Source organism: Mycteria americana, chromosome 3, assembly GCF_035582795.1.
Source record: "Mycteria americana isolate JAX WOST 10 ecotype Jacksonville Zoo and Gardens chromosome 3, USCA_MyAme_1.0, whole genome shotgun sequence".
Classification (NCBI taxonomy): Eukaryota; Metazoa; Chordata; class Aves; order Ciconiiformes; family Ciconiidae; genus Mycteria; species Mycteria americana.
In genome coordinates this window covers 21,350,551-21,378,464 of record NC_134367.1, presented here as the reverse complement: position 1 = coordinate 21,378,464, position 27,914 = coordinate 21,350,551, and the positions used below count along the sequence as shown (strand labels likewise).

General features: G+C 35.9%; 1 protein-coding gene across 2 annotated transcripts in view; it reads right to left on the bottom strand.

Moving 5' to 3' along the window:
• The window catches only part of PXDN (peroxidasin), a 102,089-nt gene that overhangs the window by 67,845 nt on the left and 6,330 nt on the right, over nucleotides 1–27,914 (bottom strand). For both annotated transcript variants that reach the window (XR_012775145.1, XM_075498019.1), the window contains exons 2-3: nucleotides 5,512–5,583; nucleotides 3,818–3,889 (exon numbers count right to left, since the gene is read on the bottom strand). Coding sequence is in view for 1 of the 2 variants with exons in the window: in XM_075498019.1 (XP_075354134.1) it covers nucleotides 3,818–3,889; nucleotides 5,512–5,583 (144 nt within the window). In the remaining variant the exon portion in view is untranslated. The remainder of the gene's footprint in view (nucleotides 1–3,817; nucleotides 3,890–5,511; nucleotides 5,584–27,914) is intronic.

Genomic DNA, 27,914 nt, shown 5'->3' with positions numbered 1-27,914 from the left:
GGAGGTATTCAAAGGAAAAAGTAACATGACCATGACAGCAACGGTGGCAAAAGGCACAGAAGGAAATGTGACCTAATCCCATTTCTGGAAAGGTAAGGTGAGCAGCTCTGCACTTTGGCAAACCTACAAAGTATCTTCTACCAATATTACTTCATTCATCAAATGCAAAACAGATCTTGCATGTTCCCTTTTAGTATTTCCGGAACTGATACATTTCATACAGTCTTAATTGCCATTTATCATTTGCTTATCACACTGTTGCCATGTCTGATTCCTCACCTCTCAATTTCTTACTGAGTGAACATGTCTCAGTGTTGTTGCCAAAGTAATTTTCATTCTCCATTTTTATTTCCTTCATTTCCTTCACACTCTCTTCTAGTTTACTGCTCTGTAAATATCAAGCACCTTCTCTTTATCTGGAAAGCTCTTTGTAATCACTAATCTGTATTTTATATTTTTCTGTATCTCCTCCCTAAATTCTTTCTTTTTATCCTAACCTCATTTTTTCCACTGCTGATTCCAAATCTTCTAATATCCTACATGTTAAAACTGTAATATGTCTCTACCTTCAGTTCCCAATTATCTTCTGTCTTGGAGAATAAACTGTTGACTTTCAGGATCAGGAAGGATTATCTTACCAAGTTTCCACAAATCTGCTTGCATCTATATTATAAGGTTGGGAAGCTTTTCTTTCTCGTATTTCTGTACTATCGTCTCTAGTCAGTAAACTGAGTAACTCACAGGAAGTCAATTAAATATATTCAGTGTACCATAGACATCATGTATACATATACATATACATCTTGTATCACGAGCAACAAATTACAAACAAGCTACCAATTATTTTGCTCATACGAAGACAACTTTTTAAGTTTATTTTAGACAGGACTGTTTACATTATCCTTTGCAGAAGGGGGAACTTAAGACCAAAAAAAGTATACAGAATCACTGAAGTGCAGAAAGAAACTGTATTATGGATAGGGTCCAAGCTACTAATGCCTGTTTGATCCTTATTAAAGAACCATATAGCCAGCACTAAGGTATATGAAATAAGACAGAAAGGCAGAAAGAAAAAGTATCCTCTTGGTTTCATCGCAAAACAATAATAATGACATCTATTTCTTTCCAACTTTTAGTATAGGAATGCAAAGACAAATTATTACCACAAACAGCACAGTAAGATCACGCAAAACTGTTTACAGAACTGTCAAAATTTCAATTACATAAAGAACAAAAAAAAAATCCTAAAAAATAACATTCAAAAATCCTACGTGCATAATTTTCTTTTTATAATGTAAGAACCAACTTTTACAATGATGAATATTTTTAATGCACAGAAAATTGAGAAAATATTATTACTCTGTCAAAATTTGTTCTCCAGACAGACAATTCTGAAAACATATATACCTCTTAAAACTCTAAGCTCAATTTCAGAAACAAACAGTACAAAGAAGCATTTGAAAATCCTAGGGCTTCTTTGAGACTTGCTAGAAAAAGTTTTGTCTAAAACAGCAAAAACTGCAGCACAGATACAGGCATGGGCCTTTATGTCTATCTCTCAGACATTGTTGGGTTTTTTTTAAATACTGTATTATGTTTTATACTTACATATTTTATATATAAGGATATATTTACAAGTATTTTATACATACTTATATAATTATATTTACTAATAGTTATATATTTTTATATTTATCTATTAAGTTATGAAAAATATTTATTTATAAAAGTTTATATATAAAAAGTTATATGTTTATATATTTTATATTTATATATATTTCTCTAAATCAAAGCCACTGAGAAATGACAGGTTTTCTAAAATTACTCAGTGAATTATATATTTTCAGAACCATCTGCAATCCAGTACTTCAGTTCTCATAAGAACACAAATAACATCATGGACTAATTATCTCATTTTATGAAACAGGACAATGCAAGTTAGGTTGGCAAATATCCATAGGATCTGACCATTCAAAGCCTCAAATATTCCAGATGATTTGGCTATATAATATTAAATTCTGAACAATTTTTTACTTTTAATAAATAATACGATTTCCATCCCCCTAATTTCTACTTCAGTTCATCCTATTGGGAAAAAGTAGTCCATTTTGTTTCCTTTGTTGCATAGAATACACTTAGCATATACTTACTCAGCTAAGATTTTCACAGCTGAACTGTATTTATTTGGTACATTTCAGCCTTCTGTATTGAAATCTGACCAGCACCAGCATTTTTCTAACTTTAAGACTGTACATTTTAAGGCTAAATATTTATATCACAGTCATTGAAACAGGCAAAAAGATCTTTAATTTTATTTTAGCAAAACGGGGGATGGCTTTAAAGAAGAGCTCTCTACAGTTAAATGAACTACCACATTGAACTTTATATTCAAATTTTCCAGGGAACAAGAGGAAAAAGAACTTCTTCTCAACAATACAGATATAGATAAACATTACTACATGTATATGAAAACAAACAAATCATAGTTCAGTTATCTCTTTTCATTCTTCTACTGAAGGGAACAGAGTGCATAGTTGAGTTTTATCTCAGGTTTACTACAGCTAGGCAAAGGCAATCATGTGAAAATAAAGAACTAACAGAACCAAGTAGCATTTCTGCACAGTTGCTGACTATGGAAAGAAGCTTAGCCATCCTGAATTAGTAGACTTTACATACGGCACTACCAGATCCACCATACAGACACATCTTGTAACAAATACAATCATCATAGATTTCAATAATTCATTGGGGATAGTCTGTTCAGTATTCTTTTTCCTCCAGTTGTATATGGTTTAAACAATTTTATTACTGAAAGACAATACACATAAAAATGAGACCATGAAATGTAATCAAACACAGCATGGAAAACCCGGTTATGTGTCTGCACAAATTTATGTGATTTTTATTTTCCTCCTTTCTCCCACCTCCTCAGAGCTATTTAGGCTGCATTCTTGAAAACTAGGTGGAAAATTAAGTTTCTCTATTGTTTCCAAAACAATGAAATCTCAAAGTGACCATTTTTTTCTGTATAGCACTCAAGGAATGATCAATACACCAAGATAACAGAGTGAAACTTTTCTGTGACACTACACCAGGTGGACTCCAGAGACTAGAGCTGAGAATCCATGACAACTTACTATAAAACTTAAGCCTTTTTTGCAGATAAAAATAACAATTTTTGATGCTTTTTGTTTATTTGGATAATTAATACACTTGGTATGGTTGTTAAAATGGGAGGAGTTGTTCTTAAAATATATAGGCTGCCTGAAGACACAGACCTTACAGCCAATCATATAGGTACTTTTCTATTTTGTGTTTGACTAGATTTTTCTCTTATGAATTTATACTGCATCCAGTGAACAATTTAGGAGTAGTTAAAAAGCTTATATAGTTACAAGCTTCTGCAAACACAAATCTTGGACGAGCTGCTTTTAAACCACTTTTCAAAACACAAACTTAAAAAGTACTTGTATGAAGATTTCAGGGAACCTTTAAAGATGTGACCTCCTAAACCTTTAAACAGATCCCTTTTTAAATTATCTTTTAAGTTGCATATAGTAAATAGTAACTGGTAAGTCCTTTAAAATCTCCTGCCTACACATATCACAGTCTTATATTAGCAAATCTCAAAGCATCTACTTATAGAAACAAAGATTCACAGTTGCTCCCACCCCATAAATTCATTTCACTGATTTTCAAAGCAGTTTATCTCCTGAGATAGTGTGTCAGATTGAAACACAATCTCAGATTAAAACACTTTCCCATTGAAGAAATTCAATTACATACTGATGCAAAAAATGCCATTCATTTAACTTACAGATATTTCAGATTTTCAAGGTCTTCAAATGCCCCACTAGGTATTCTTTTAATTTGATTGTTGTTTAGAAGCCTATAAAGAGAAATAAACAGCTGTTTATTTTAACATACACAAACAGTAGGGAAAAAACGAAAATGTGTAACAGCACGTGTAAACATAGTATTAAAAGGAAAACTTAAAAAAATAACAAAACAAAAAGCTTCTCCCCTAACAGTAACTGTTAGAAGAAAAAAAGTGACGTGCTTACAGCTGCTCAGTCACTACTTTGCAGGACAAAGCTAAAAAAATTAGACAGAAATAAAAAATAAAAGAAATCTAAAAACTGAAATTATGTGGCTTTTTGTGAGTATCCAAGATGAAGATGAAGCAAAAAAAAAAATCCTGGTCCCAAGTCAACACAGAAGGTTGAAATTGATAAAATTGACATTAACAAAGATTTGTCATTAACAGGTGCATTGAAGTGACTTTTCCTAGAGGTTTCTTAGTGATATCCTGTGTACTGGGCCCTTTACATCATAAAGAAACACAACTGTCTGTATTCGCAGATTTGTACTCATCTCTCATGCAGTGGTTTTATTAAGAGAAGGGAATCCAAACTTAATGAATCCTGTCTTTATTCAGGACTTGTGAATCTCAGATCAGTGATCTGAACAGTTAAAACTTGAGGCTGGATATCTGACAGAAATTGTAATTCAAAACTGGGGATCAACGGCAAACAGAGGTATGACCAAAGGTGACTAGAGTAGGGATAGCTAGTAAAAATATCTTGGTAGCACAGATTTGGACAATATATTTTGGGGGGAAAGTCCTATCATTTCTTCTGGTGTGAATATACAGTACAAGATGTTTCAATAAATTTTTTGTTATGTGCTTGCAGGATAAATAGATAGTAACGATCCAAAGCTCACTGATATCACTGTATTCTATTTCAGTTCACGCACTACTTGTGTTCTAGAAAACAGTCAAATTTGCAATCATAAATTATGTACATTTAAAAGTAAGAACAACTGTCCATCTTGCTCATGTCTGCTAATATTGTAGAGAAGAGAAACATGCATGCATCTGTTCAAAAGTGATGTTTGAAGGAATGACAAAGGAGATACTAAGTTAAAACTATAATACACATACTATTGGCATTATGGGTTTGTAAAAAGTCTTTTAGAAAACATGGTCTTCTCTTTACAAATGCATATGGTAACAGAGACCTCTGTAAAAGGAAGCTCAGGAGGAACAAAACCTTCCAACTTCTGGCAGTCCTGGCAAGCACCTTAGAATAGGCAAGTTCAAAACATCAGAGTTTTTCAAATATTTTGTAACTGCAACACATTTGCACATCTGAGCCTTTGAACAGCTTTGTTGTAACTCCATGATTTATTATGTGATATTCCACCAAAGTAATTCAGCACAATTTGGAAAAAATGATATAGGAAAGGTCTGTATTTTTCATATTTCCTATTAAAGAATGTTACTAAAACATTAGGACGTAAATAATTTCCTTTTTTATTTTAATAGACATATACCTGGTTTTGCTTTCAAATACTTTGGGCCTAAACCTCTCTCTCTCACCTGTGCAAATACTACAGCTGAAATTTGTGAGACTACTTACCTGTGAAAAGTGAGCAAATTTGGCACATTATCAAATTAATCACATTAATCAAAAGAGGAAAGGGCCTCAGGATTGAAAAAGAACTTACAGTGTGTTCAGGTTTTTGAGCCGTCTAAACTCTCCAGGCTGGATTTCTTTGATCCTGTTAAATCTTAGGTCTCTGTAGAATAAAGAAAAAGAAACATGTTATACAAAAATCTACATATTTTTTCATATGAAAAACTGTACTAAGTATGAGTCTTTTGTGACCACCATGACCAGCCTCTGTCCATAAACTACAGCTTTTGACCAAAGGAGAAAGCAAACAAATTCAAACACTGTTTGACAAGTTTAAGCAGAGGATTGACCAAATCCAGCCTCAGCAGTCAATGCTGAAGGTTGTACCTAAATTGAACATGTGGTCATGAAGGATGTTCTCTTCCACAGTGCAGCATCTTGTAACAGGATGTTAAATGGTATTTCACGAAATTGAACCATCTTCATATTTTAAAAGTTGCTTGTAAACAATACAGTGAAACAGATACAGAAAAACTGGGATCAGAAAAAAGCTCAGGGAAAAAGAGACAGCTTTCAAGACTTTTAAGCTACTCCATTCTTCTGTTTTGGGTAAGGAGGCTTAAGTGCTTTATGTTGGCCTGGTTTTAAAACCTGTAAATCCAGCTGCAGGAAGCTATTGATTTTCTCATTTCATTTTATTTTCTCTTACTTTTTGATATGTTTTTACCATCTTCAGTTTCTTGTTATAGCCATAGCTTAATGAGAACTTCTCCAAGAAGAGGGAAACTGATTTCTCAAGCGAGGTGCTGCAGAGCAAGCAGGGACAAGGGAGCGAGGTGGCAGCGGGGTGCGGGTGTGGGGAAACACCACGGCTGTGCCAGCCTCACACCTCTCTCCTGCTGAAAGAAGTGGTAGCGTTTTCCATCTCTGCCCATCTCCTTTCCTTCCCTGGCTTCAAGTCGCACTGTCTTGCTGCTTGCTCACGCTGGCTTTCGTATTCTCAGCGGCTCAGAAACTGATTTAACCAACTCGTCTGGACTAGCAATAAACCCATGCAAAAAAACCCAGGAAATAATTTTCTGCCTGATTAGCAAACTGAATGGGCTTCCTGGGAGGCCACACAGGTGAGAGAGGGACTGTGAGGAAAGGGCGGGACCAGGGGAAAGGAAGGAGGGCGGCAGGTCTGTCCTCTTCCCTAGCAGCAGACCATGAATACCAGGACCTTTTAGTCTCTGGCAAGCGAACAGAAGGGAACCAAACGGAAAGTAAGTAAAATCTGAAAGACTGTGATCACACTTACTGCACTGTCCTTCCTAGAACACACACATCAATTGCTTTCAAAAAGTAGGACATAAACCTGTCATAACTTCAATCTTAGCACCAAACCCCATCCTAATTAAAACATAAATATGGGCTGTGTTTTACAGGTAATATGTTATCGAGAAGTCTCTCTGGAATTTGGGATTTAGTCAAAGGAAATACAGAAAAGCAGACAAAAAGTCAGCTGCATACAAGTCCCATATAACCCCACTGGCTGAGGTTGTTGGTAATGGGGGGTATATGTGCCTGAAGCCTTTTGCGAAGTACATACTTAAGCATCATTCCTCATGAATCAGCCCATCAGGGCTTATTCAGCTCTGGAATAATGGCCTCAGAAAGACTTTTTCTACGTAAGTGTTTTAGGATGTGGCCTACTGTTCATTGTAAGGAAAGGATTAGACGTGGTTTTGTTTGCATTACACTCCACCAAAATATTTGATCAGTGACTGGAATAAATGAGGGATGCAAACTGCTATCCCTTATTTAGATGTGTAGCTAAACTGCCTGTAGATATGCAGGACAGCCCCCTTACTCAAGTCCCAGCTCAAGGGAGGATTTCCAGATTTAGAAGCACAAATTGTCATAGCTTGAATTTGTTCTTTACAACAGCACCTTCTTTAGTCATAGCTAGACAGCGTTACGTTCTGTTCGTCACTCACACAAGAAATACTCACTTATCACACATGAAACACACATGTCCCGGATGAGAAGGAGATGCTGCCTATAAGTCACTGAATCTCAGGTGCTGAGATTTTCTAAACAAGCATTGAATGTCGTAGCATGCACTGAGAGAAGATACAGCAGATCCCTCTGTAAGCATCACTGGATGTGACATTCCACTTTACTGAGAGCTTTTTCTAGATTATCTGAAAGTTTATTGTGTTTCAAGGAAGCATTTTGCTTTTTATTAAAATAATCAAAAGTGCAAAAATCAAATATTCATGAATGGAGTATTGAAAACTGAGTATTTTTCAAAAGCCTCAAAATACTATTACAACTAGCAATATTTAGCTCCTAAACAACACAGGACTTCTCAAATTCATATTTTTTTGAAGTTCCACAATTAAAAATAAGTCTTTACCCAAAGTAGGCATAGACAGAATGCAGAATGTCTTTTTAAATATCAAAGAATATACATTCATCCATATGAAAAGCAAGCCTATTCCCTACAGAGAAGCAAAGCTTATAAATAAGTACATAACTTTCATGAATGCAATGAAGGAGACAGTCCTCTGAATCTGCATCAAAATGAGCACCCTTTTGATGTGTCAAACCCATTCTGCAGTAACTCACTAGGATAACTAGAGATTAGCAACACCAATCAAAATCATTTATATTATTTTACTATTGCTGCATACAGTGATATTTTATCCCAACTTCTGACACTATTGCCCTTCTCTCATGAAGTTGTTAAGACTAAATAATACATCATGCTTGAAACCCTACCCATTTGTTTTCATTCTGCATAAAGGTATTAAAAAAGGGCCATAATAAAACACAGCACCCAAATTTTCTCTAGAGCCCAGTGCATTTGGTATCTGTAAGTAAAATGTTTCATAGAAAGCTATGATGACAACAATACATTTTTATAAAGATTAATTATATGTTTTGTTTAAAGTTAGTACTACAATTACATTAAAATTGGAGAAAATACAATGTTAATCTTACCAAATGTAGGGTTACGATATTGGTACATTCCTTCAAAGGGAAGCTCTTCCTTCAAAGGAAGTAACACTTCTAAGTGTTAACTTGAAGTTTTTTCATTAATTTTTCAGCACAAAACCCCCCAAAATAAAGAGTGAGGCAGATCACAAATGCTGCTCAAAATAAAGAACACACAACCTCTTTTGTTCTCCAAATTAATATAATTATACTTCATGAAGTATTTCTTGTACATAGAAGGTAAAAGTTGTTAAGTCATAACCACTGTAGATTTCTCAAGAAGAAATTCTATCAAACTGTCTTAATTTCCATATATAACAGCATAATATGCCAAGTGGATAAAGGAAATAGAGTATACATTGCAAACTTTAGTTCAAGGGGTTTGATACAGGCCATTCACGTAAACAAACCAGAGAAATATGGTTTAGAGGAAATCTCTGTAAACCAAGTGTTCAACTGGTAGGCAAAAAGAGGATAAGCAAAGACTAGCTATTGAACTGAAAGGCTGTATCAAGTAGAATTGGGCAGAAATCTGCCATAATGTATTAAATATTTTAAGACAGGGTTGGCAGAAGAAAAAATAAGCTTATGAAGTTTGCAGATGTTGGCAAATGTGGAGTGGCTGCAAATATTCTGGACGATGTTTGAGATTAGAAACAAGCCTGAAGTTATAAATCCCTGAGAAATGGAAATAATTAACTGAACAGCAAGGAGACAAGGAAGAACCAGACAGCCACCAGTTCTTTCAAAGCTAATTAAGGTTTCAGTAGATGACGAAAAAAGAATTTAAAAAGCCTCAGTCACCACTGCCATACCATTGTAGAAAAAAAAATATTCCATACTAAACAGAAGCACCATTTCACAGGCTTGAAATGCTACCCTCCCATGGTACAGTCCCCATGTCCACCTTATGAGAACTGACTGCATTTCAGGAGACAGGAGAAGAGCTCAGAGCAAAAGTGTAATGCAACCGGAGCACACGGAAACATGTCCTCGGAGAATGGACATCAGGAATGAGTCTGTGTTAGACTGAAAAATGAGCTCAAGCGAGGCCATTACAATCCAGATCTTCAAAGATATTTTGTGTTGCTGAAATATCATGCAGTTAATCAGCATGATGAGGTTTCTTGTCCCTTTTTTTTCAGACTAGTTCCTGCCCAACCATGCCGCCACATGACCTTTTACTGACAAAAGCCTGTTCCCTCCCCATTCATTTCTCTTTCACCTTTCTCATTGTCCCCCATTTTGCTCTTACAAACTGACTGCATCCTGGCCATATGTTGTGCTTCGGGGCTCAGCGAGCCTCACAAGACTGACTGGCCAGACTGCACCAAAAGGTTAAAACAGCAGACTGAGGGAGTCCACCCCAGTTGCTGACTGTCATTTTTCCTCTTCCTAATCTCTAAATAATAAATGAAACAACCAATAAAAATTATGCAAACACCTATGATGATGGCATGGGATTTTAGGGTAGTATAGTTACTTTTGCATAATAATCCAAACCTAAATGTCATGCATTCAGATTTTCAAATAAAAATCTAGTACACCCAACTCCTAATTCACATTGTCTCCTTTATTACGTGTTTCACAGTGAAAACATTTACTCCTTAAAATTATACCTAGACAACATAATAATACTTTTAAGGAAGAGTATGCCACTGCTGCTTTCTTGTATTGAATTCTCTTAGCATGTGGTCCTGTACCTAAGCATCTTCCTTCGGAGAAATTCTGCCTGACCTCTCAGAACACTTTGCTAACAGTGTTATCTCTTAGCTCTCGTTCTCAAAGGCAGTCACATGTATATACATATGTAAAAAAAGAAGAGTCATTGCAACGAAAATGAACTTTCCCTTCTACATAAAACCCTAAAACTTGTCTTTCTGTCAGTTCACAAAAACATCCTAAATGCTAATGGTTACCACTTTCCTCCTTCTTGCAACCCTCCACAGCTTAACTATTTAAGTTGTAAAAATACACTTCAGCCATACGGACTTCCACAGAAGCTAAGCCCATCACTTTGAAGCATTACATCTCCCCTGAATAACACAAACAAAACAACATGTCAACGACGCCTAGTAAACTGAATACTCTCAGGATTATTTTCCTGGCCTCGCGTCATCTGCTCTGTGCTAATTCATGGAGCGCGACCAGGAAATGCTCGGCAGAGCGCGAGGCTGTGTGGGCCAAGAACGTGCCAGGGAGCACGCTGACAATTTAGCAATTGGACGCCCCTGAGAGTCGCGTTCCAGCGCCTGGGAGCGGTCGGGGTCCCACAGCACCGTGAACAGCCGCGGGTCAGGAAGTGTGCCAAGCAGTACGCGGCAAGCGGGGTGCACATACACAGTTGCTTAGCAGGCTTGCTATGCACCATTATGTGAACGAGGTTTTAGGTAAATCTGTAAGATCTAGATGTATGGCTTAGAAATAAATACAATATTCATATGCTTTCTTTTCTGTGACAAAGCAAACGAGAGCTGTGCTGCGGACACTTTTTGTCTGAATGAAAATAAATTCTGTTCCTGATAAAATCTTTATTGGAACTAACTGTGTCCATTAGTATCCCCCCCTTAAACTGCTCATTCCTAACAGTAAACTAGTAATATTTCCAATTTAGCATTGAAAATTAACTTTTAACAATACTTTTATCTAATTAAACACAGTGAAAACTTCTACATATATAAGTATTAAAAAACATTATGCAGCTGTTACTGTCCTGTACAATCCAATGCTCCCGTGGCAGCTCCTGGCACTCCAGAACGCCCTATCTGAAGTTTGCATTGACAGTGCACAGTAATGAAAACCATGGATTCCTATTAACACATCCTGATGGAGCAAGACAATATTTGGGCACATAAATTAATTGCAGGTTTACAAGAAAATATTTTATAAAATAAATAAAGCAATAAGTACTGAAAGGCATTATAAATGTTTGGAGTATGAACGTCACAAAGGATATACAGCGAACTATACAGGTTTCAAATACATTCAACTTGAACATCAAGCAACTTAAAAGAAAAGTCAATTAAAGAAGCTTCATATCACTCTTTTTGAAATACAGGAATCACTCTAAGAGAAGGAACTGTTGTTCTCAGAACAAACCATGCACTGAAATTAAACCTGAAAATTTTTAATAAAAAATACAGTAAGTACAGTTTTCATTTATTCTTTTGTTTTCTAATTATTGCAAAACAACAAATGGGGGAGGAGAGTTAAGGCTTTACATTTCATTACTTTTATAAAAGATTAGACTTGGTGTACTTTAATGATCTTGCTTCAGGTTCCTTTTTGCATGTGTTCAACTTGTAAAGATTCTGTTGTTCCATCAAACTGAGAAAAATAATGAACTGTTCTAAATAAAACTGATTAAAAGTAGAGCTGCCAAGACAACATTGTGTATTCCTGTCATGCACCTCAAAAGGTGCCAGCCTGCAGATTGTTGCGGATATTCAATGCCAAAACAAGTAACCCCCAGTCACTGATGATAACCTATCTGCTGCCAAGCAATAAGCACTCACAAATCAGCAGCAAATACAAAAGGACTTGTCCTAAACAGGGCAAATGGGCAAATTCTTGATGAAGAATCGCAGGAGCAGCAGCGTGAAGGACACCTCTTCTCCTCTGCTTGTTCCACCCCAGCCATGTCCTTCTCATCTCTGCCTGGGTACCCTAACAGCTTCACCAGGCCTGGGGGATTTCCCTGAGATCCCTTCATTGCTATAGAGAGAAGATAGGAAATGGCTTTCCATTTTTTCTATTTTAATTTGTGTCAGAAAAATTTATCATGGCACAAAACCATTATATTAAAGATCTTTACTAAAAAAAGGAAAAGCAAAAAATAACATCTTGAACTACTGCTTCATTCATAGCCGTCACTCTCTCTATATATACATGTGACTAGCCAATTCCAACACGGACATAGAAACACTGTATAATGTGATGATTTACTTAAAAACATTTATCTTGCGACATAATGTACGTATGCAAAGCACCATCAGGGCCTTAGCAAAGAACTCTACATGTCGCACTCACATTGTACAGAAATGCTGCAATTACAAAGATTTCAAATCTAGTACCTCAACTACAAGTATTCTTGACATTTTTAAAGGTTATGCAAGTTTTTTGCTATATACAGTCTTCTATGAATTAATTATAGTGCACTTAAACCTGAATGCAAAAGCTTTCAGAACATTAAATAAAGTATTTCATAAGAGCAAAGACAGCTGAAGACATTCAGAACTTTGGTTATCCATCTCCCATCTTCCTGGCTACAGGATGGAAATGAAAGCAAAAATAAAACTGAAGGCTCATTTGCTAGGGTATAACATTAAGATTTACAAAATACAACATGAGGAAATAGTTTCCAACTTTAACCGCTAGAATCACCAACATACCTCTCAAATAATGATATGTGAAAAATCTTAGACTAAAGTAGGGGAGATAACTCAGTTCGCTTTGGACACTTTTCGTTCTATTATTAAAAACTGCTTGAGAGGAGAACTCTATATGGAAATGACAAATTTTAGGCACAGTGTGTAATTCCATCTTCTGTTTATAGCCCTCCTGATTTTGATAAAGGTCAATGCAAAAATAGGCTATCAATTCTATTTCCCTCTCAGATTAAAGAACAAACTTTAAATAATACATTTATTTGTTACTTTTTTTACTGTTGAGGCTGAGGAGGACAAGTAGCTAGTCTAACCAAGCATTCATTGCTTGTACTAACCCCAAATAATTCTGTGACATGAGACTATGTCTGTCTTACTACTTTTTTGGGAATATCTGCTATTCCTATATTTCCACCTATATTTCTAAACTTTAGGAGAACCCTTTAATCATTTGGTAATCTCCCAGCATTTGTCATAACTTTTTCTTGTCCAAAACCAAAAATATTCTGTTACTTCGCTTAATAATGTTAGATGTAATCAACAGTACAAACCAAACACTGTGTTACACTTACACTTATTAAATTTGCTCTGGAGGACTGTTTTCCAGTGTACTGCTCTCAGATAGATTATAAATCACATTCATACGTTCATGTAAACACTACATGAAAATCAGATTCAGTGAAACAAAAACCAAAAAGAATTCAAAAAAAAGTAGGACTGCCAAGTTTCTCCAAAAACAGTTATCTATCAAGACAGAATAAAGCCAAAGCATCAGATTTACCATTGGCGAAATAAAACAATGCATTTAAACTCAAGTTTAGAAGATCTGCATTTGTATTAGCCCATCATATTGAAAGCATCTGATTTCATACTTCAAGCTGAAAATCTTTGTGTAACTTTTAGCTTTGGACACAAAAAAGGCAATGTGGATGAAATCAACATAGTTGTTTGATACACTGATGTTTGAAATATGATGTTGAGACATTAATGACTTCTATTGTCAATCTTCATTAAAACGAAAAATACTGAAACATTTGCCAATGAAATCATATCTTGATCTTTTATTAGCAGTGAAGGTAAGTATCTCATTACCTTGTTTCAAGAGTTAACCAGTACTTCATCATTGGATGAACTTATATTCAGAGATATTTCCTCAGAAAAGCAAAAACACCACAGCAGCAAAATGGAAATATCTGAAAGGATACTACTGTCTTAAGTCTCTTAAAAACTACTAATTGTGGACCATAAAAGAACAAGCCCCATGCCCAACCCCCTGCCCCACAGGCAGACACTTTTAAAAGCTCCAGTGAAAACTATTTAAAGCTAAAACTCTTCCTCTATATGTGATTGTAAACTGTATGGTAATATAATCTTTATGACTTAAATTTGACAAATTAAAAGGAGGCAGTGGCTTTGGCGTGGTAAGAATCAACAGGAATAATGCAAACTACTTTCAAAGGATGGACTTCTCATCGTTATAACTGCTCTGATACTGAGAGATACAAAAACTCTGAAAAAGATGTAGAAGTGAAAGACAATGTAGTCTCTTAGGCTAGTTATGAAATGTTGATTGGCAACAACAAGAAGTGCCAAATCAGAAAAATAACAGTTCCTTCAGTTGCATGATATGTACTGAATCTGGAAAAAAGTGCAAACTAGTTAATCTTCTTTTCCTTTAAAAAAAGAGGGAGCAATTTAATAGATTCATAGATCTATTAGATTTAACAGGTTAAATTAATAACCTAAGTTAAAGAATGACCAATGCATTTATCATTTGTTTAGCTCTCTTCAGATGTTTTAATAAGGTAGGAATTGTCATAACTGGATCCCTTTGCCATTGGCAAATTCAAAAGAACAAAATAAGAGAAAAATATTATTTTTTTCTAACTGTTGAAGATTAATTACTACCCAGCAGAAATAACCTATACCATAAATGCCAAACTACTATGTTTCTCAACACAGAACAAAAGATCTGCAAATGCCAGCAAGACTACATTGCTTATGTCTACTTTATTCTTATTCTTTTTTTATTCAAGGTCATCCCAGCAGGAAATGAAAAACAGCCATCAGCACAGTAAAAACATTCAAACAGAACAGAGCATGAAAATTGCACAAAAGAGGTTATATAATCAAGTCAGTGCGGTAACTGGATGATGTCAATGGCACTTTAATGCTGCTTTAACTACTGCCCTGTAAAAAAATGTGTCACTTTGTTGAACAAACAAAGAGAAGGCCACCACTTTAAAAAAATAAAACCAAACCCCACTTTCAGCTACAGCGCTACTTACAGTAATCCTCACTGCTAGCAGCATAACATTTTCTAGAATACCAGAGGAACCAAGATTTTTTTTTTTTTGCCTGGTTTTAAGATTTAGCCCCAGTGATTCTTTTACAAACAAAATTACATCGTTCTCCTTTTTCTTGGCAATTCATTTTCTGGATGAATTCTTCCCCAGTCTAATTACTAGATACAATATGCGATATTCTCTAATTTACGTTGAGAGATTTTTATTATCTGTACATCAGCACTCAGCACATAAAATAAAGCCACTGCATTTTTAGATGGGAAACGAAAAGATCACTCTTACATGGTGAGTGGGTATCATAGTCAATAATATTCAGTATACCATAATCTTTGTAACAAAAGTAAATGGTAGGATCACAAAAATACTGAAATCTGTAGAACAGGATGCAGAACATTTGGCAGTACTCACCTTGATATAAAACCATGCCTACGAAAATATAAAGAATGAAATCTGGATGATCTATTAATTATCTAATTAAAATAATACCTGATTTGCACAAATATTTAAGATTTGTTGAAAGGGACTTTAAGTTTATAAGTCTTAAAAAATATATTTATCAGGTACAGCTTTGGTGAATGGAAAGCTTATGATACAGCCTTCTCCAAGAGCTAAGGATTTGTTTTAACTAACAATTATTTTGCCATTAGAGTTGAAAGGAAAACATTTAAATGTGAACTCAATGAAAAGCAATACAGTATTGTCTTACTAAGTCTGTAGATCCCTCTGCTGCCCTTGTTGCCAATTTTTCCAACCAGCTATGCAGTGCCATTAATAGGATTCAAGTGGGATTTGCTGGTTCAAAGTTTTACGCATGTAGGCTTAATTGTCAAGAATTATACACGGAAATTTTACTCTGGCATGATCATGGCTCTTAGTCTCATCCACCTTCAGAGTCTCCCAAAATCCATCCACTACAGAAATACTGTATTTTGAAATTAGAAATTTTATTTTATAATTGTTTCTAATTCTCATGCTATTTTAAAAAACAACAACAACAAAAACAAACCCAAACCACACAACCAAAACCCCCTTCTTTTAACAGTATGGGTAGAACTCAAAGAGATGTAATGCTATTTCTGCAGTCTGAAGAAATAACAAGAAAAGGCAAAATCTGTCTTTATTCCTCTCAGGAGGACCTATTTCTAAAACCAAACAATGAAAATATTGTTGACAGTACAGCCATATGATTCATTACTGATTATTTTTTACAGAAATACCCTTGGGAAAGGGCTGCTTTCTTGTCCTGCATTTGTGCCGTGCCCAATAAAACAGGACATGATAGCTGTGCACGAGTGCTGTGTTAAAGAGAAGTACATGACAGTTAAGGTCTTGGATCAAGCACAGAGTGAACTGTTGGTTGGCCCAGTCTGTACTGTAAAGAGCTACTGATACATTGAAATATTTTTAGAGGATTACCAACAGTTGGAGATGCGACCTCTTCTCGGTTTCCTTCTCAATATTTATTGTTCCAACTGTACTTTTCAATCAAAAAAAAAAAGTTTATCCTCTATAGTAGGCTAAAGAAGACACCAAAAAGGGAAGCTGACTAGTTTATGGCATACCATGAACTACTGAAACAAATGAGATAGCAGTTTTGTTTGGTTTTGTAGTTAATAGTCATGTGAATTACTACTGTGAAAAACCCTACAGAAATACTGCTTTCATGTTATAGTCATAAATTAGTCCCCCACACACACACACACCATTTTGCAAAATCAATAATGTTTCTGCACTTCTCCATCTCACAGGGATGCTTAAGTGTAAATTCTATATCCATGAAATATTGATATTCTCAGAGGAAAGAACTGAAAGCCAGGAAGAAACATTATCATCCCCTGACCTCCCACAGAGGACAAGTCATACAATGGTAGAGAAGTTCCTGTCTTAAGGCAATTATTGCTGTCAGAGCTGAACCATCCCTTTGAGAAAAATATAAAACTGTGATTCAAAAGACCATGAATCAAGCAAAACCTAAAGCAAGTTATTCTGACAGTTAACTATATTCACTGTTAAAAATGGGATAGTCTAACCCTGCATCCATCTTGAATGTGTTTATCTTCAGATTCCGCTCACTAGAAGCAAACAGCTGTAAGTGAGGAGTAGCATTGACTGTTTTTCTTAAAATAGATCCAGAGGAGTTAAGCACTGAAGTTCATACATGAATTTTTTTTTGCAGCAGTTCTTAAAGACTAATTAAAAAAAAAATTCCTAAAACACCAAATATGGGTGGGCAGGAAAATATACTTACAATTCTTTGTAACAAGGATTTTTCTGATTATGTTCTACGGTGGATTAGTTCTTTCTTCCCTGTCAGGAAAACGGATGCAGGTGCAATGCAAGCAAATGAGCGTGCATATTCATAAAAGAGAATACGCACTGATATAGACAAGTCACCTGCGTTTTACCAGAGTGCCAGAGGACAGATTGTTTCTTAAGCATCCTTCTAGCTCTGACACATCAGCCCCTCTCCCACAGGAGTAGCCAGCTGGGTACCCCCCGCACTGGGCGAGTACCAGCGGAGAGCTGAGGGCCATGAGCTCTCAGCAACAGAAGACCCTACAGCTGAAAACAGGGATGTGAGTGAGTGCTGGGAAAGAAGTAACAGACTGGGCAGGTAAACTAATAGAAGCACAGAAGCACACTTCTAGCATAGAAGTGTGATTTCCCCATCAGTGCAGTTTTGGGGGCTTTTCTTTCCTCAGGGCAGGAAGCCTCACTGATGCAGTGCATGTGAGCTTGCATTATATTTACTATACCAATAAATAACATCCAGCATCTACAATGCTGATGACCTTACTAAAGAATGCCCATTTTGTCTCCTTCAATTCAAAAAGAAGTCTTGCAATACAAGATCAACATCAAGCCAAAGGATGTGGAAAATTGAAGGAATTACTGCATCTAAAAATAACATCTAAATTTGACTCAAAAGCCTTTATTCATTGTAAATCTATGCGTCACTCTTCCCTCTCTACTAGGTGGATTTTATCGCAATGTATTTCCAACTGTTACGTACTTTCCAGTTATTTCCAATACAGAGATTGCCGTATTAGATTCAAACAGACTCGAGAGGTGTTGTTAGAATTTATCTGGATACTTGTTCTTATCGAATGCCAAGAACATTTTACTATTAATATGGAAAGCACTACTGGCTTGCATAAAGAGTAAAAACAAAAATTCAGGTACTCTATCATTTGGCTGCAGACCAGCTTCCTGGTTTCAGACAAAGCGACAGCTCTTCCTTCCACTTTATGGAAAATCCCAGGTCACCTCACTGAAAAGGCCGCAGCTCTTGGAATCGTATTTTCTGCTTCCTGAGGTTAACAACAGGCTGCCAGAGCAGATAAGTTAGTTATTTTCTTGCTCTGCCTCCAGCTCCTCCTGCTCCTGGCAAAGCAAACTCAGAACAGGAACCGGGAGTGACGGGGCTGTGTTAGGACTCCTCCGATATTTATCTCCTCATTCCTCATGGGTGCAGACAGCCTCAGCACAGGCATCTCTGCATTCCTGTCACTTGCGAGAACAGAAGCTGCTTTCTGCCTACAAAGAGCAATGGAAGCAGCTACTAGAAGAAGACATTCAACCTTAAAATACCCAGCTGAATGACTTTCAGGGAAGGGAATCTCTGGGAACAGAGATTATTCCTTCCTTTTTCTTCTTGCTACGTCCATCCTAACATCAATATCAAAATTATAAACAAAAAAACAATTAAAGCAATTTACTACTCATTTCCAACTCCTGCTTCCTACTCATTAGGGAACAAGTTATCTTACAGAATGCATCAAGAGAATAAATAAAAGATTAATCATAAATATTATGCTTTATACATGTTTATCATGTGCCATAACTTGAATCAATCAAGACCCATCGCATTTTACCTCACACTGCAAAAGTAGAACTGAACTAAATAAAATGCCTACAAGTTCTTTCCCTGCAAATTTCTTTTCTTCTTTCTCTACCTAAAGTAAATCTGACCAGATTAAAAAAACCTTGGAAAATTGGATTGCTGCAAATTATAGATGTGTCTGAAATTTCCAAATAAGTGTTACTAGTCTTGTGTGTGTTTGTTAGTTATTTCAAATTCCAGTGGTCTCAGGAGATCACATCTATTTTGCTTTACGTCATGCACCCTCTTCCTAGCAGTTCTAATATTGGCAGTATTAAGTCAACAATTAATTAGAAAGCACTTTTTAATATCTCTGTAATTATTTCATCACATTAACAAAGTACTAAAAACACTAAAAAAGAAGCATGAAACACTTTTATACAGAAAATGTTTTTATACACTTACATGTTGTTCCTAAGGCCAAATATTTCTGAGCGTAAGAGAAGACAATTCTGTACTACTTCAGTCTTCACTGTCTAATGCCATTTTTAAAGTTACAGTTCAATCTGATTTTTCCATTTTGAACACGTTTCAACTTACATCCTTGTTTTCATCACCCCTTAGCAGTTACAAACTAGCTATCACTCGGGCCATATAAAAACCATTTGGGCCACATGGAGAGCAACTTCACGTGCTTCCCAGTAACACATCGCAGCTAACATGGACTCTCAAGGGGTCTTTCCCAGAGTTCAAAAGGAAAGAAAAATGCTTTCAAACACACGCATATGCAACAAAAGGGGAAAAGTTAGAACATTTGATTAGTCTTGCAAAAGTAGAATGGAAAGAAAAGATTAGAAATATCTCTAAGCTAAAACACATACCTGCATTTTAGGAAAATTAGGTGTTTTAAAACATCCACATAGTAAATACCTAGCATGACAACTCAATAGATGGGACGTTAACTAAAAATTAATTCAGGAAAGTCAAAATTGTAAACGTTGCCAAAGAAAGACATTGCCTTTGCTGCCGGGCGGGAGCAGCAGGCCCGGGGAAGTGCGGAGCGGGGGCAGGCGGCTCTCGCTTCCCGGCAAGGCGGGAAAGTGGAGGGGCAGTTTTTCTGCAAGGAGGTCTCAGCATGGGCATTTACAGCCCTCGTGTGTGCAGACCATGGCCCTTCAAACTGTATCACAAACTCAGCTTATTTTTAAGGTTTGCCCTGAGGGCAGGCCTGTTTCTGTGGTAAAGTGAGCGGCCGCAGGGGCCAGCTAACAGCTTCCCTCAGGAAACGCTCCTCCCCTCCTGCCGCTGCCAGGCCACCTTTTCACCGGGGCTGACACAGTGGCCACGGACATCACAGGCCACAAAATCAGGGAAATGATTCAGAGTGAAACCAATTTTTTTTCCCTTGTTTATTTTTCAGCTAACTCTGAGAACTGACTGAGAAGACCAAGGGCAGGAACGAGCAACTCCTGTGGGCACCCAGCAGCCAAAATAAACCCAAGTACCACTCACAGGGTGTTTCTGGGTTGGGTTTTTTTAACTGCAAAGGGGTACAATCTCTATTTTGTAAATTAAAACAGAAAATTGAAGCAAAACAAGTAGGTACATACTAGCATTAATATACTAAATAGACCAGCTACTTAAATACATTAGACTTACTATTTTCTTTTAATATACAGTATAAATAGTCATCTCAAAAAAAGGAGTACTATATGCAGCCAAAAATTAAAAAAAAAAATAGTTTCAATAAGCAGATATATCTACTAATTACTTTTCAGCTTTGAATAACAGGTCCTTAGAATGTTTCTACTACCCAAAAATACATATTTACATGTCTTGGAAATGTATAAACTGCTAGTACTCTGCTTGACTAAGAACACTGCCATATATATGGCTTAAAAGCCAGTAAAAAAATTCTTTCCCACAAATATTATTTACCAAATTTTAAGTTCACCTGAAAAAGAATCCTCTGGACCCACAGCTAAACTATCATTGCTGTAAGACTGGTCAGAAGTACAAATATACCCTCTGATCCAGAGGCATACAAATGCCAATTTATGGCTGGGATTTCCACAAATACTTAAGACACCTTAAGTAAAATTCAAGAGGCTGAAGACTGCAAGCCACAAACCCAGACTTACTTAACCTCTTAAGTGCATAAATTTCTACTGGTAAAGTTTCCTCAAGTATCAGATGTTGTTCTACTACAGTAGTGTTATAGCTGAAATCTCTCCTGAGAGATTATACGCTTGCTCTGGTCTCTGGAGCAACAAATCCTTCCCATGTCCAAACCAGAGGGCTAAAGATAAGGCTGAGCTGAATGAACGTTTTATTTCCCTCCCACTGAAGCTCTGTCACTCTGCAGTTAAAAACAACAGATTTACGGAACAAAAGAGACACCAACCAAGAGAAAAATAAGCAAATTTTAAATCCACAAGGCATTCAACACGTTTTTCAAATCCTGATGCTATCGGAAATTTCTTGCATGTGGGTCCAGATCTTAAAAAGAATTTATTTTATGGGCATCTACCATCATGTCCAATTATCTCCAAAGTTCAAAATTAAAAAATAAAAAAAGCAATTTTTTGTTTATACTGTCCAGAAGATTGGCTCCTGAAAAATGAAATATCCCTCCAGAGAAGTAAGGATATTTTCAAAGCAATGTCAACCTGCAAAAGCCAATAAGTAAATAAAAGATATTTTAATATTTAAGGATCCTATAAATGCAAATTCTACTTCAGATACCAAGATGTATTTATTATTATAGACTAATGATGATATATATATTTTTTCTGATTTTCAGGACAAGAGTTTGGGAAGGTAGTTATGGAAAAAAAAAGCCCAAAAAACAACCAGGATACAAATTCTGTCATAAACAATGTCTGACAAGCAAGACAGGTACTTGCTCTATGCTAATGCTATTAAAAAACAACTCCTCATGCATATCCACAGAAAAGAAGTAAATGAAAGGTAATGGAAAACAGTTACCTGAAGAATCTGGGTTGCACAGATATTACTGGCTTCACATATATTGTGGGAATTCAAAATTTTACCAATATTGAAAAGACAAAACTAGTTTGAATTCAATTTTATATTGTTGAATGGTGAGTGCCAAACCACAACTAGTTCTTATTTCTTTCTTTGATGAATAAGGGGTTATAAACACATGCCATGGAGTTACAAAACTGACCTACGTAATACACCTGACTACTTGAATATGGGGGCTGTACACAAGTTACTTGGCTGTACACGTTACTTACCTGCCTCATATCTGTTCTCTAAGTGTTGTTCACATTGCAAGTTCATCACAAATGGAAAACTTCCCCTGTACTATCTAAAGTGTTTGGCATGCCCACAAATTTCTTCCAAAGATAGTTATATCTTACACCTATTGGTGGATAGAATCTTTTATACAGATATGACTGGTATAAAGATTGACACTGAATGCTGTTTAATATTTTTTTATTGTAAATCTTGCTTTCTGCCACTTAAATTACTTTGCCAAACTGTTCAGTTGGAATTCTCCAATAAATATTATGTCTCAGACTATTTTTACATTTTAGACAATATTTCTTCTGTTTACACTACTTTTATGCAATTCTTCACATGCCAGATGTATCCAAAACGTATAAGGAAAACAGAAGATGTCAAAAAGAAAACATCTATTCCAGAAAGAACATGATGATGACACAGTATAAAACATCTCAGAAAATATTAATGTCATAATGGGGAGATTAGAAGATTTTCTGGCTAAGTTTGCAAAACTGTCATTCACTGAATCAAGAAAGATGTTTCGGCATGTATCAAAACTTTAGAAATTTCAAGTGATGTAGCTTATTAATAGAGCACTCAGGAAAAAGAATAGCCTGAGTTTTAAAAATTGCTGTAAATAAAGTACAGGAGATGTTTCTATACTAAGAAAGGTCTTTACAGACCTTTAATAATTGCCTGGTAGCAATTATTTACATGCCTGTCAGCTGTGTCTTCAATCTATACATAAAACATGCTTTATCTATATATAAAAGTCTAACTAGCGAACATTTTAATTGATTTACTTTAGCTGATTCTACCCCCTACATAGGTGCTATTACACTTACTTAAGCTTTGCCCAAGCCAATAAAATTAAATCAGAAAGTTAATGACTTGAATCTGGCCAGAGCAAACCACCTACTCACATAATCAAATTGTTCTCACTCACTCTTGGGAGCCCTGTTGCAGCTCTGCAACTCCTCCTGCCCGATGAAAGTCTGTCCTTTCTCTGGGCACTTTAAACCAAATGCCTGGACCTTTTTTATTGGAGCCTGAGAATGTTACCCAAGTCAAAGATCTGAATTTTATGATTCAGTTTATGTCTTTAAAACATAACTTAAAATACTCCCACCTCTCAAATTTCTCAGAGAGTTTATCAAAATGCCATCAAACCAAAACTTTTTTCTTGAACCCAAATTAGTTATTATCCCAAAGAGTGACAAAATATCCCTTAAAAGGCATCGTGCTTTGATAGGCAGCTTTCCAGCAGCAAATCAATCACTGTGTATTTTTTATATACATATGCCACACCATCACACTGCTGCTCCAGCTTTTTACGTTATCTTAGCAGACAATGTAATGCAGCATTTTTTTATTTATTTTGAGTTTTGAATGGCTCGCTAGAGTTACCTGTGCACCAGACCACACACTGCCCCACATATTTTCCAAAATATTTTTGAAAAACTGGGAAAAAAAAAGTTTCCTCACCCACCATTAAAACATTATAGGACATTAAAACATTATAAGACTTGTAAGACATTATGACAGACACACTTTAAAGATTTGAATATTGATGACAGATTTCATCTGATTATCATGAAATTTATCTGATTATCATGACAATCAGTCATTAAATAGAAGCCACCACAAGATATCAGAGTGAGATTTTATATCGAAGTGGCCAACCAAAACCATGTAAAACCAAAATATTTACCTACTGTAGAGCACGGTGGACCTTGGACAGAGACTATAAGCCTCTGAATTTAACTGTTTTGAGAAGTTTGCACTGAATTTCATGCTGCCCCAGCAATGATGCTCACACTGCCTGGAGATAAGTCAAAGCAAGCATGGACTTGCTTATTCTGTATTTTTTCTCCCACGAAGGAAACCGCCAGCCATATGGCTAATAAAAGGCTATTAAGTCCATCAGTCTGGCTAACACAATGCAAATAACTTGACACTTAGCAGTCACCATCCTGCTTACCAAAAACAGTCATTAGTTAAGGTAATGATGTGTACAAAGTAATATTATTTTCCTTTTTTAGACCAGCCAGGCAATGACCAGACTGTTGTAATAAGTGATTTAAGGGGAAAGAATGCTGAAAGAAAATGTTTCCGAAAGATCCGGGGAGTGGCAACTGGAAAGAGAATAAAAGATCTGAAAGTCCAAGCAACAGATCACAACAAAAAAGGGAGCAATGTCACAGTCATTAAAACTAATTTTGGAGTTAAATACGTATGCTCATTGTTTTGCTTAGTAAAACTTAGAGAACAACTCAGATAAAAACCAAGAGAGAACACTACATTGCACCAAACTTCACAGTTTTCACTATACAAACTTTCACAAGGTTCAAGAAGCCATGCCAGGCACTACACAAACTCTTCAATGTCCTAATCTTTGCTAATCTTTGTATATACAGATTAAACAAAGAGACGCGAAGCTGAGAGCTCACACCGGTCTCTCCCTCGTGTCTTTCCCAAGAAACTTGAGAATCTTTGTTATTTGCAATAAGTTAAACATTCATTAAATTTTCTTTTTCAAAGAATCGCTTGACTCTCATTAGCAACAGTAATAATTCCATACCAAAAAGAAATGAAATTTGGCAGCCTAATAAACCTTGAGTCATTCCCTTCCAGCTCAGCCAGCTCTCATTGCACCATCTCTTCGGATTGTCTTGAGACTGCCCATAACGCCTGTAAAGCTATTTTTGTTTTGGTTTTGAAGCTATTTTTGTTTTGGTTTTTTTCATCAACTCCAAATGGAACAAATGATAAAGACAATTTGGTTCAGTTGTTTCCATTTTACTGTATCTATACACACACAATATATATAGCATGTGTATGTGTGTATATATATATATAAACCCAGACACACATACAAGTATTTAAAATATTAACTTATTTTTATACATAAACTTCTCCAGAAAGACAAGCAACTATAAACATTTAGCTTGTGTGATATAGATTTTAAATGTCACCTTTATAAATGGACCTTTTCTGTAAGTGAAGTCTTAGCCTCTAAGGCTGTAAACACTTTGGCTTGCTGGAAAGAGACCTGGCAAATGTCCAAGCCCAGGAAGAACCAGAAACCTAGGGATTACTCATGTACACAAAGCTCAGCATAAGTTCACATTTGCAAGATGAGATCTAGAGTGTACAAAATATTTGATCACAAAATAATATATGAAGTGGGGAAAAATACTGTAAACAAACTACAGTAAGCTTTGAAAGTCTCAGAAATATGAATCCAAAAAGAAATAATTGAAAAAATACCATTTGAGAGATGAATCAAGATGGGTGAAAATTTATAGTTTGTTTTTCAATTGTTCAAAATAGAATTGCGGCCTGAAAACATTAATCTAGCATTTTCATTTTACCCATTATACACAGTAAAATATTCCTGTAAAAGGACATTTTGTAATTAAAAAAATAAAATATTACACAATTTTACACATCATGCGCAATTTCTCTTCTTCTTTTGTCATTTTCTGAGTAGTTGTCTGCTATTTTTCCATGTCATAATAGCAATAGCAATTTCTTCTATTATATGATGTTGTTTTCTTTCCACAGCTTCCTTCTATCTTTACCCCAAGCTCTCTTCTCTTCTTTACTGGCTATACGTTCTATTTTTCTTTTCTGCTAGACTTTCAACCTTTTAATTTAAACTTAGTTTACTTACAAGCCAATCCATAAGCACATGTAGGCAGCCTAACATTTATTTAATATCTAAATGACCAAGTTTTCTGCTGGCTAATGATATCCCCATCTCGTATCTATCCCCATCTCGCATCACTGACCTCATCCGGGAGAGAAGTCAGTAAGAGTTACTCAGAAAAATGGAGGAGGTTAGAATATTTATTAGTCATATTTTTCTCTTAGGCATGTGTTTACCACAATGTTAGATGAGACACTCACCCCTCTCCTTGTGTCTCAGATCCAGACCCTCCTGATGATGCAAGGGATAGGCATCTCCCTGTTATTTTTCCACCAGCCTTCTTTGGAAAAAAGTGTATTTACTCATGTCCAAGCATCCATTTCTTACTCTTTCCAGTGAGTAATCCCATGTTTGTCTCTGCTACTCAAAAATTTCTTATTCAATGTCTCTCATGCCCTTAAATTCCCCAAAGTAATGATGAGAATTGATACAACTCGTCACTTTTAATTTTGCTATTGTTTGGGAAAACTGAGTAACAGCAGAGGCACTGAAGCTATCTGCCAGCAGAATCAGGAATACAGAAAAATGTTTAAAACTGTGATTTTCAACTGGGGGCCTAGACAACAATACCAAGCAATCCACTGATGTATATAATCTTCATGGCTTTCTAAAACGTTTCAGTAGAACAAACAAAAAAATCTTGTGCTGACCACAGTCCAAACTCCCAAAGGTTTGAAACAGCTAGAAAGCAAATATCCTAGACAGTCCAGATGAGCATATAAAGAGACTACCATTGGTAGTAAATGGTGAATTTTCATAGTGGGGGAAGGTCACCAGTTTCACAGAGAGCTATGCTGCGTTCTGCATTGTTCAATTTATTCATAAGTGGAAGAGGGATGAACAACAGAGACAACAAAGTTTTAGTTACGATATTTATCTATTTTAACAAAGTCTGACTAGGAAGAACAGCAGAAGGACCTGTCAACAGTCCATGAATGGCTATTAAAATGTAGACCTAATGCATATTAGTACAAAGTAACATGTATGGAGAAAACCAAACTTTACAAATAAAATGGTGGGTGTAGAACTGATCATTACTACTTAGGACAAGATCTTAACTACCCTTGACAATTCCATTAAAACAACAGTTCAAGAAAAGGAAATATGATGTTGGGAATTATTAGGAAAGGAACAGAAAATAAAAACAAGAGACCCTCCTAATGCTGCTCTATAAATCCCCAGTTAGCCCACATACCAGATCTGTCCATGCAAATACTGGGGAAACTTCTAATTCCCTCACCTCAAAACACAGCAGAGTAGGGAAGGAGCAATTCAGGTGATGAGAGGTTAAGAACACCAACTTTTCAGTGAGAAGACTCCTCAACTTTAAAAAGAAATGAATGGAGAAACTTAGGATCAAAGGTCATAAAATCATGGGTGGCACTGAGATGATACAGAGGCATCAAGTATTTGCTGTCTCTTCCAACAGAAGAAATGGGGGTGAAGCTAGTGAAGCTAGCAACTTGCAGGCTTCAAACAAAAGAGGAGAGCAATTTACACCATGTAGCTTGTGTAGTACTCATCACCAAAAGTTATCAGTGTAAGTAACAGCTAAATTAGTTGAAAATATGAGGTTACAGAATTTGTGGAGGAGAAATCCATGAAGATTTACATCTAATATGGAAATAATCTTTAGCTCAGAAAATCCCTAAGCTGCAAATTACTATAGGGATGAACTACTACAAGCTGCTCTATGCTGTCTACTTGTTTATAAGCTGCACTTTCAGTCACCTTCAGAGAACAGATATTAGGTCAAATGGATCTTTGGTTTTACTCATTACAGACATCTTTCTGTAAATAAATACACATTTAGCATTTTAACACTCAAATGTTAAGCATTTACTGGTCAAAAATACATCTTAGTAAAAAAGATGAAAACCAGAAATTGTATTTATTAACTGTAACATAAGACGACGTATTCCTCTGATGACAGCGTGTAAAATATACAGTAAGATACTTGCAGGAAACGATGGGTATGATTTTGCTCCACATGTTTTCCCATTCTTCAAAAAAGAATTTGGTGAGGGTTAACTT